The sequence below is a fragment of the Mastigoproctus giganteus genome, chromosome 6 (genome assembly GCF_048544385.1).
Source record: "Mastigoproctus giganteus isolate SK-2022 chromosome 6, ASM4854438v1, whole genome shotgun sequence".
In the NCBI taxonomy this organism is placed as follows: Eukaryota; Metazoa; Arthropoda; class Arachnida; order Uropygi; family Thelyphonidae; genus Mastigoproctus; species Mastigoproctus giganteus.
This window is the reverse complement of record NC_143580.1, coordinates 232,527,653-232,538,797: the sequence shown is the minus strand read 5'-3', so window position 1 is coordinate 232,538,797 and position 11,145 is coordinate 232,527,653. Positions and strand designations below refer to the sequence as shown.

The 11,145-nt window shown below is 36.2% G+C and overlaps 1 protein-coding gene across 1 annotated transcript in view; it reads left to right on the top strand.

The window, feature by feature from the left end:
- Positions 1–19: 19 nt before the first annotated feature.
- LOC150085084 (uncharacterized) overlaps positions 20–11,145 on the top strand; it is a 50,027-nt gene continuing 38,901 nt past the window's right edge. The window contains exons 1-4 of the mRNA XM_090376458.1: positions 20–81; positions 356–435; positions 3,373–3,447; positions 7,615–7,704. Coding sequence (XP_090232584.1) covers positions 372–435; positions 3,373–3,447; positions 7,615–7,704 — 229 coding nt within the window. The 5' untranslated portion in view covers positions 20–81; positions 356–371. The remainder of the gene's footprint in view (positions 82–355; positions 436–3,372; positions 3,448–7,614; positions 7,705–11,145) is intronic.

Here is an 11,145-nt window from a genome sequence, read left to right as displayed (position 1 = left end):
GCGCTGCAATCGCATAATTGGGAAAATAATCTGGTGTAAGACGTGCTGTGATAGAGAAGGTATTGCTGTTGTGGGCGTAAGGTATAATAGTACTTTAAAATAATCATTGTGATGAGCTTTAAATAGCTTTATTAATGTATATTCTCTTTTTAGGAGCACTGCTTTATTTTTAAATGAGCCTTGAAAACAAAATACCAACCAAACTAAAGCGGTTATATGATATTAGTCAGTGCTAATTTTAATAACCAGTTATTTGTGCTAAAAATATGTTCGTTGCTATTATAGGTAGTTAAAATTCACGTCTAAAATATTTATTATTATATTAGACAGATAACTGACTTTTAAATTTCAACAGGCAGTAAACATGGGATATGAATGGAGGTACACAAGACGCTGCTGGTACTAAGTACCACGGAGTGCATTTCGCACATGAAGGTGAACTTCATTTATTTATTTATTTTATATGTTAACTTTTATTCTTTATCAAGATATATTTTTCATATTTTACTTCTTTTTTGTTCCAAACTAGTTGGTGTTGCTCACTTACTGTTATACTTTCTGCTAAAAAAACATCCCCAGGGGTTCACATCTGGTGAGTATGGGCCTAGCGCACCCAGGGTCCTGAGCTGGATATCATCATTCTTCTCTTGGTGATTCCTTTCTACTTCTCTCGGAGTAACTCGGGATTTTTTTTTTTTTTTTTTTTGGTGGTGCAGCATAAGCCTCAGGCTTCCTTGCACCATATGGATGATAATAATAATAAAAGCACAAGTTTTTTATGTTTTGTAGAATGCCTGTATTATGACAATCACTACCAGCAGCTTGGCAATAGCTGGTTAATAAAAAAAAAAAAAAAAAAAAGCGATGATGTAATCTTTTCTGTTGGACTGTAATTTGAAGCCCACTTGCTTCATTTGCATCAATTAACTTAATTTTATCGTGATTCATTATATGAGTATGGAGGCTACAAGTCAAAATCAGGGACATTTTCTCGAACAGTTTGCAGTGCGGGGCAACAAATTAAATCCAGAACTGTCCCGCATAATCTGGGACGTCTGGTCACTTTAGGGTAACTAGATCTAGAATTTAAAGGCCAAGACAAAACAGAAAAAAATAAGACATTTTTAGCTTTAAAAACGAGGACATTTTAAAAATTATATTTATTACTAAAAAATTACAATACATATTTATGGTTACTGTCAAGCATTTGCAGTAAGTTTGGATTAAAGTAATTATAAAATGTTTTAAAATCCATTTTTAAATTATAAGTAACCAACAAAATACTATTTACAGTGCCGACCGGCTAGCCGGGTGGGTAAAGTGCCTGCCTAGCAACCCAAAGGTCACGGGTTCGATTCCTGCCTCGGGCTTGGATCAGAGTACTGCAAAAACCTTGGGAGGTGCATTATGGCCACAGAAGCCTATGCGCCAACAACTACCAAAAAAAAAAAAAAAAACTATTTACAGTATTTGTTTCCATTTTATTTCTAATGGTGCTCCATTGCTAATTAATGAAAATACATGCTCTACATTTCCATTGTGGGCAAAAATAGAAAATGTATAATGAGTAATTTTTAAAAGCTCGGTGCATACCTTGGAACTCTTGCATTGATTAAAATATTCAGCCCACTTTCTATGAGCTAATCAGTTTTTCCAATTACAATCTTTCTGTTTCTCAGAAACAAATTCCTTAAAATTCATAAATTGGTCAAATGATCTTCCATCATCAATTTTCAATTAGACAAATGATAATGATACAGCCCACTTGTGTAATTTTATGATAATACAGTCAACTTAATGTAACCAGCACATTGTTTTTATTTATTGTTGTATTGACCAAAGGTGCAATGCACAGAATATTTAATGAAAATTCATTTTATGATGAGATGATTTTTTTTTAAATTACAAAAAAACTAGGATGCAAGTGTAAAATTCACAAGGATGCCCTAAAGACTAGGACATGCTCTTGGAAACGAGGACATCTGGTAACCCTAATCTAATGTATTAATGATCTGATTTTTACATTTCTCACTCTTAACTTTGTCAGTAACTTGTATTGTTTTATTAAATGGCCCATTAAAGGTTATAAAAAGAAGCAGTAATAAGATATCCCTTCCTCACTACAAGTTTTAATCTCAAGCCATTTTCTAATGGCTTGAGATTAAAACTTGCTTCCTCTCACTCTCTCTGCAGATTTGCATTTTTATACAAACTTTTTATACCCCTTAAAAGGAGAAGGGAAATAAAAAGGACAGTAAAACATTTTTAATTTCACCTTATCCTTAGAAGAGCAGATTTATAGGTACCTTGTCATATTATTTTTTCAAGATCAGTAAATAAGATTACTTTCATTTTTGAATATTTCCAATTTTGGAGAAGGTCTCTTTATATTAAACTCTTTCACTTAAAGCAGGGGTATTAAACATGTGGACCCATAGGCCACTTGCAACTCAAGCATTTTTTGTGGTCCAAGTGATGTCAGATTTACAAGTGCATAGTATAAAAGTAGCATTATATGTTCAATAAAAATTTATAAATATGAATTTCATAATCTTTGCTAGGCAGGAGGTTGTATTCTCAACAAGGGTCATTACGCCAAAATATTCAGCTATATTTTGACAACATAACAAGACTTGAGCTACTACTCTAGCACCAAAGCAATGGAGATGCTAAAGCCAAGGAGAGTATACCAGGGGTTGCCAACCTGTGATTACCATCACCAAAGGTGGCAGCATAGACTATTTTAAATCACTACCAGATTTCAAATAATCATTCCAGCTTCCTTGGTAATTACTTGCTAAAGACACAGGCATTTCTGTATTCCAATTTCATTTCAAAATGAAATCCTCCTCAATGCATTTCAAAAAACCTACCATGCTTCCTCTGTGCATCCATTTTTGCAACCCAACAGCTTCTTTATGTATAGAATCCATGATTTCATAAATTTGCAGCTGGTACCACCAGCACCATAATGAACTTAGCACACTACTCCTAAAAGGTTTCTAACCTCTGAATTAGATGCAGCTTGCTGACTGGTGTGATGAATTTGGAGATTTGATGACCATTTCACTTTCAAAGAAATAAATGATTTTCAGTGGTTAGTTTACTTTCTGGAATTATAAAAGCATTTTAAACAGATATTTCATATATTCATTATCTTTAAAATCTGAATAGTGTTTGACAGAACGACTGCAGAAAAATAATTCAGAATCTCTTTAATACAGATATTTTTGAAATAAATTGAGATATGTTGGGTATGAGTAGACTCTTGAGCAAGAGAGTTATTTTTTGAGTTTTGTTCACCTGTTATAAGAGAATAAATAATGCCAGTAATATTGATAGTATGTGCACTTTTTTTTTTTTTTTGTTCAGAACCAAAGGAATATAAAGAAATTCCAAGCTCAAGTAGTCCTCCTATCCTAACTCAGATGAATTTGAAAAGCTCAGGTAAGTGCTTCATTCCTGCTTGTATTCCCTCAGCCTATTTATGGATTTTTTTTTTTTCACTTTTTTTTAAAATATAAATTCAAAAAAAAAAAAAAAAGTCATGTCCTCAACCACTGTTATGATCTGAGTTGTCTTGCTAATACAGGTATGGACCTTCCCAAAAGTATTGCCATAATGTTGGAAGTGCATAATTGTCCAGGATCTCCTGGTATTGCACAACATTCATGGTTTTGTTGATAACGACTAATGGGCCCAAGCCAAACCATGAAAGGAACCCCATAAACTGCCTCCTCCTCCTCCCTTTGGTGGAGGTAGTGTCATGATTGTTGGGAGGTTATAATCAGAAAGGAACTGTTCCCCAGGCATTTGCCAACCCAAGAATGGCCATCAGACTGGTAGAGTGTGAACCTGAACTTGTCTGTCCATAGGACTGTTTTCCACTGCTCAACAGTCCAGGATTTGAGCTCCTTACACCATGTTAATTGGTGCTAGCATTTGTTGAAGTGATCAATTCTGTTGAACTGTTGAGGTGATCAATTCTGTTGAACTGTTGAGGTAATTGTGTTGAATTGTCTGTTCAAAGCCCAGTATGCATATTTATAGCAGATTCTGTAAAGTGTTTGTTGCATATTATTATTATTAGCTATATGGTGCAAGGAAGCCTGCGACTTTGCTGCACCAGCCAAAAAACAATTCCCGAGTTACCCTAAGAGAGAGAGAGAGAGTGAGTGAGTGATTGATTGAGAGAGAGTGTCAAAAGTAGAAGGGAATCGCCAAGAAAGAGAAGAATGATGATATCCAGCTCAGGACCCTGGGTGTGCCAAGCCCATATTCACCAGATGTGAGCCCCTGGGGTGGTACTTATTTCCCCCATCCATAGAGGGGTGTCCACATATTAATGGTAGGGCAGTGTAGGTGGGAAGGAAGGTACTGGATAGGCTTCTGGTGATGCATCATTCCCAATCTCCAACTATATTGCCCCCCCACAACACTTAACCCATGGTACCTTTCAGAACAACTTGATCTCTATTAAAGTTATTAGATTCCCTGTAAAAATTCAAAAAAATAATTATCAAGTATTTAGATGGACAACTGCAACATTTCCACAGATCTGCAGATATAATTGTCATGAAAAGACAATATTTTGGTAAGAATCTGCACATAGTGTCTGCTAAGGAAATGGAAAAATGACTTGTAAATTAAAACACACACACACAAGATGCTGAATAACATGCATTTACTTTCAAGAATAAATTGGAGTTTTTTGTTCCTAACTTACTAGGCATCGTCTTCATTGAAGAGCCATAATAATTTGCCTGATGCTGTATGCATTTTGATCCCAGCCTAGCACATCCTATGTAATTGCTTAGAGTAGTGCTTTTCATGGGAATTTTTAATTTGATAATTGTTTAGTTCTACCATTCTCTGTATAGTTGTTTATTAGCTCATCATTATTTTCCCATAGTGTCCCATACTCTTTTAGTCAACTTCAGCTCATGTCATATCGTTATAAATACGACATCTTCATATAAATACCCATTACATTCACATAAATACCCTTTACTTTACGTTATAAATAACCCTTTACATTCAAATTACTCGGCTGGTGTAGCATAAGCCTCAGGCTTCCTTGCACCATATAGCTAATAATAATAAAAGATACCAATATCTAAGAGTTGGTAAAACTTATTCCTTTATGACGTTCATTTGTACAAAAAACAGATACAAATCTAGGTGGAATGGTTTTCAAAGCATAATTTAAATGTTGGGAATTTAATTAAGTGCTAACCTAAAAATTACTAAATTAAAAATACCCCCAAAAGGCTGAGTGCACTCAGGCTTCCTGGATCATTAGCCTGAAATTAAAATTGAGATAAAAGCATGTTGAGAACTGGAACAAAGTTTTCAGCCATAGCCGTCTTCTGCCAATGTGAGAAATGGAGCATAACTATGGAAATGTAAACTCGCAGTGAACTATACTGGAAAGATTCGTGCTCATAGCAGTAGCATGATTTGTCTTTGCAAACATCACTCAATAAGGTAGATGTCATGATGATTGCCTGCAAAAGTACACAGACAGTACAACAATTTACAGGTGCCTCCGTAGCCAGGTGGGCAGGAGCAGCAGTGCATAGCACACGCTTCTTGATTAGACCGGAGTTTGAGCCTGTGACCACCAAATACGGAGGATGCGGAAAAGCCAGGGAATGACCACTGACTCTGCATATCCCCGGAGCAATATGGCCTAATGCTCCTAAAAACCAAATAACAACAACAACAATTTACAAAAGAAAAGAATATTACTATCATTACATTCTTCAAACAAGCCTCTGAGGTTGGGTATATTCATATTGTAGTTTTAAATTTTTTTCACCAACCTTATATAGAAATAACGAAAACGAAAACTGGAATCTTGATAACTATGTATTTATAATAAATTATATTTGCCTGTATTTACAATAAATTATATTTAACTTTGCAACTAAAATATATGAAATATACATTAAAATATTCTGGGTTAAGAACAATAAAATACATTAAAATATACTAAATTAAAAGCGATAAAACCATAGCTTTTGAAGGTGCCTTCTTCTTCTTCAGCAGTATTATTTTTGTTCTGCGGTGCGTCTTTAAATACTAGCAGGTTCACGGTACTCATCACGTGTTTCATTCCCACGTGTTCCGTTCTCTTTAAGGCGCCTCCGTAGCCAGGTGGGAAGGAGCACACGCTTCTTGATTAGACCGGGGTTCGAGCCCGTCACCACCAAATACGGAGGATGCGGAAAGGTCAAGGCAATGACCACCACATATTCCCGGAGCAATATGGCCTTAGTTGCTAATGCTCCTAAAAACCAAACAACAACAACAACGTTCCGTTCTCTTGTGTTATGGAATCGGAAGTGGCTCAAGAGTGGGTCATGTGGAACCATTCATCCCTTCTGAGGATAGTAGCCTCAAAGAGGGGATGGATCCGCGTTCCTCTATCTCTATTAATGTTCACTGTGGAACAGATCCGCAAACTCTCGAGCCACTTGCGGTCCCAGAACTTATGCGCCCGATCGGTGATGATAGCATCATCCGGGGAGATCTGGTGCTGCTTCTCCCAAAAATGCTCGGCCACGGCGGACTTACCATAGTCCGCACTTCTTATTGCCTTAGTGTGCTCCCCCAGACGATCTTTGAGACGGTGTTTTGTTTCCCTTACATAATTTATATAATTATGTATACATAGTCTACATACATAATCTTTATAACTATGTATTATAAATACATAGTTATCAAGATTCCAGTTTTCATTTTCATTGTGTTTTATTTCTACATAAGGTTGGTGAAAAACATTTAAAACTACAATACTATCATTACAATTTTACCTCAGATTACTCGCATATCAGCCTCATGAAGCACACCCTGCAGGATTTTTAAAGCTAGGATAGCCCTTAACTCTCTTCCACTTACAAATTAAAAACTTTCAAAGCATTAGCCATCGAAGTATTTCAATTTCATAACATTATGTTACTAGACGTGACACCACTTGTTGATGTTTAGCCCGTGACTACCAAATACGGAGGGTGTGGAAAGGTCAGGGAATGACCACTGCATATCCCTGGAGCAATATGGCCTTAGTTGCTAATACTCCTAAAAACCAAATAGCAAACAAACAAGCTGATGTTTCAATGTGTGGACTCTGGAACGTCATGTTTCCACGCAAAATGTTTGCAAAGTCGTATTGATGCTGTGGGCATGTGACTTGCCAGTATAGTTCACTGCATGTTTATATTTTCACACTTATCAACAGAAGGCAGCTTTGGAATAAAAACTTTATTTCAGTTTTCAATGTGTTTTATCCCACCTTTAATTTCAGCTAACACTTCAGAAAGCTGTAGAGTACTTTGCCTTTTTTGAGGACATTTTAATTTACCAATTTTAGATTAGTCTTTAATTCATTAACATTATTATTCCAACATTAACATTATTTATACTCCAAAAAGCATTTCACATAGCGAAATAAAGAAATAAGCTTTTACAAACTCTTATTAGGCTTAATATACTGACATTATAGGTTTATAACTTTAATCGAACCTTAAAGATAATTAATTAATTTTAAAAAAGAATGAATTTTATTTTTGTAAGTCTTGTTTATTTGCATAAAATTATTATCTTTCTTAGCCTTATGTCCCAACACAAACCGTATTACTAGTCAGTACCTGGCCTTAGAGCAGTTAGATGCACACCAAAAGATGGTCAATAGAGCCAAAGGTAAGTGCTTTCTTGCCCAGTTCAATAATGAACACTTTCCTTTGGGGAAGTAGGATGGGGTGTCAAAATTTAATCCTATTTAACTGCTTTCTCCACTCTTATAGGTAGGGGTGAATATACTCCTGCCATTTATGATTCGAAATTAATGTTATCTATTTTTTACAGAAAATCACATACTGACTTATTTTACTAACTTTTCCCTGCAAGCATTGGGAATCTATCTTTAATATTGAGATATACTGATTCAGTACATCGGTCCCCGCCCACAAAGATTTATTCAATTCCACTTCTTTAATGATTACTTTCTTTAATATTTGTTTGTTTGTTTTATCCATTCAGTCATAGCTGACTTTCAGCAGCATTTTGAGCGAGCTGCCTTCTCACTGTCCTGTCTTCAACAACTTCTTTCAAGTTCTTCATGCTCACGCTAGTGTTGCTCTTGATAATGTCGAGCTAGTATGTTCTTTGCCAACTTCTTCTCCTTATTCCACTGACCCTTCTTTGCATTATTGATTTTTATAATGGATTGGATTGCATTACATGACTGAAAAAGGTCAGTCATAGCCTGGTGATCTTGGCTTCCACTGATGTTTCTGGCTTGATGCAATCCAAAATCTCTCTGTTCGTAACTCGCACTGTCCATGGTATGCATAGCAGCTTTCTCCAGCACCAGAATTCAAAAACACCAATTATTCTTATTTCTGCTTTATTCATTGTCCAGCTTTCACATCCATAAGTTGTTATGGGAAACACTATAGCATTGACTATTCTGAACTTTGTTGTAAATTGTAAAGCTGTCTTTGCCTTTCCAGATCTTTTCCATTCTTGTCATTGCAACCAAGTGATATTCTTCTTTTAATTTCAGGGCCAGATTCTCTGCCTTGATTGATCTTAGATCCAAGAAAAATTAAATCCCAGCCAGATTCGACCTCTTCATTGTTAATTTTTATTTTAACTAAAAATTTTTTAAAATAAAAAATTTTATTTTAACTTCTCCAAGTACAATTTTCTCATAACTGATTCTGCATACATATTAAATAGAATTGGGGATAAGATACAGCCGTGTCACACACCTTTTGTGATTTTAAACCAGTCTGTATCTCCAAATGTTGTCCTGACAGCAGCTTCTTGGTGTTCAATTAGCTCAACCAGGTGTGCCAGTACTACCCTCAATTCTATCAAAATTTCCACAGTTTTTCATGTTCAACATAATCAAATGTTTTACTATAGTTGATGAAGCATATCTATACATCTTTCTGAAATTCATGGGCTTTTTCCATGATCCAACAGATATTTGCGATGTGATCACGAGTTCCTTTACGGAAACCAGCTTGAACATCAGGCAGTCTGTTTCTTTAATATTACAATATCACATATATGCCAATTAAACAAATGAGTTCATTTATTCAGATTGTGACAGATTAACACTGCTAGAGTTACCACAATCTGCTTGTTTTATGGACACATTTCTGCTTGACTTCTAGCAGGATAAAATTCTTGTTACATTCATGAGAGGCAATATTTAAATTATTCAAAGTTGATGTTTAAAATGTTGTGCTTTAACATCAAATTTAAAACCCTGTATTCATTAATCATACTAATAATATGAAATAAAGTCTTGTGTTCCAACCATGTTTCTGTGATTTACTTGAGCCTCCAGGTCAACTTTTACAAGTAGAATTGAGTAGCCCTCAATAGCCAGAAAAAGCACAAATTTCAAACATTATCATTAATATTGGAAACAAACCTAATTAACAATTTTGCAGATGATACAAAGGTTAACAAGGTGATTAATGATTAAGGTAAGCTACTGCAACAAGATATATAAAAATGAGAGAGAGAGAGAGAGAGATAATCTTTATTGCCCTTCATGGCCATAAAGTCAGGGGTTTACAGCCTCCCAATACTTCCGAGATACTCGATGAGGCAGATAGGCTGAGAAATAGCAGTTGAAGTTTAACATTCACAAATGCAAGTTACTGCATATGGGTAACAGCAATCCCAGATTAACATACCAACTGTGTGATACTATAGGCAAGTGGTCTTACAGTCGGGGTAGTGAAAAAATGAAAATGACCTGGATATCATTGTGCAGTTGAATATAAAGTTCTCCATGCATTGCAGACAAATTACCAGGACTGCTCATGAGGCTTTGTCAACAATATAAAGGAACTTTGCTAGCAGGGATAAGGAGGTGATTATTCCATTGTACATGGTAGTGGTTAAGCTGCATCATGAGTATTGTGTACAGGTCTGAAGGCCTCATTTTAGCAAAGATATAGATCTTTGCTTAGGCCAAAATGGATGTCAGATGAACTAATGAGGCATATGGCAGAGAAGAAAAATGCATGGGATACTTACAAATTAACACATGACACAGAAGCCTATGATAGATACAAGTTGATATGCAACCAAGTTACAAAGGAGGTTAGGCAGGCGAAGGCAGATTACGAGAAATCCTTGGCAAGGGAAGCAAAGAGTTCTTTACTTATGTAAACTCTAGAAGGAAGGGGATGAATCAGATTGGTCCACTTGATATTGATGGGTCAACTGTTGATGATCCTGCTCAGGTAGCTAACAAACTAAATGAATATTTTGCATCGACATTCACACATGAGGAGTTATTCAGCAAGGGGAATGCCAGAGGTGTATTCAACTCTAGCAGTAAGCTAGAGAATCTTGAAATAACTGGGAGTAAAGTGGAGGAGAAACCGTTGAAGATAAACACAAGAAAGGCACCCGGGGTGGATGGGATCTATCCAGTTATATTAAACGAGGCAGCAAAGGAAGTAAGCAAACCCTTAGCCATAATTATGAGAGCTTCCTTGGACTCAGGGGAGGTACCCATAGACTGGAAATGTGCAAATGTGACCCCAATTCACAAAGGAGGATCAAAGGCTGACACAAGTAATTATAGACCTGTGAGCTTGACTTCTGTTCCAGGAAAATTAATGGAGGCACTGGTTAAAGACGCACTGCAGGATCATTTAGACAAGACTTCAGTTATAGCTCAGACACAGCATGGTTTTGTTAAGGGGAAGTCTTGCCTGACCAACTTGATTGGATACTATGATGCAGTCACAAAAGAACTGGATGCAGGGAATAACTTTGATATTATATACTTGGATCTTAGAAAGGCTTTTGATACTGTTGCACATGGAAGACTGCTACACAAATTGGAGCAGTGTGACATTGGAGGCAAATTGCTGCTATGGATAAAGGGGTGGTTGAGGGGGAGAAGACAGAGAGTGGTAATTAATGGACACTGCTCATCGTGGACTAATGTTATTAGTGGAGCCCCTCAGGGCTCAGTGTTGGGTCCATTATTGTTTTCTGTATTTATAAATGATATTGATGATGGTATATCAAGCTTAATGTCCAAGTTTGCAGATGATACAAAGGTTGGCAGGGTTGTCAAGGACACTACTGACACTATGCTGC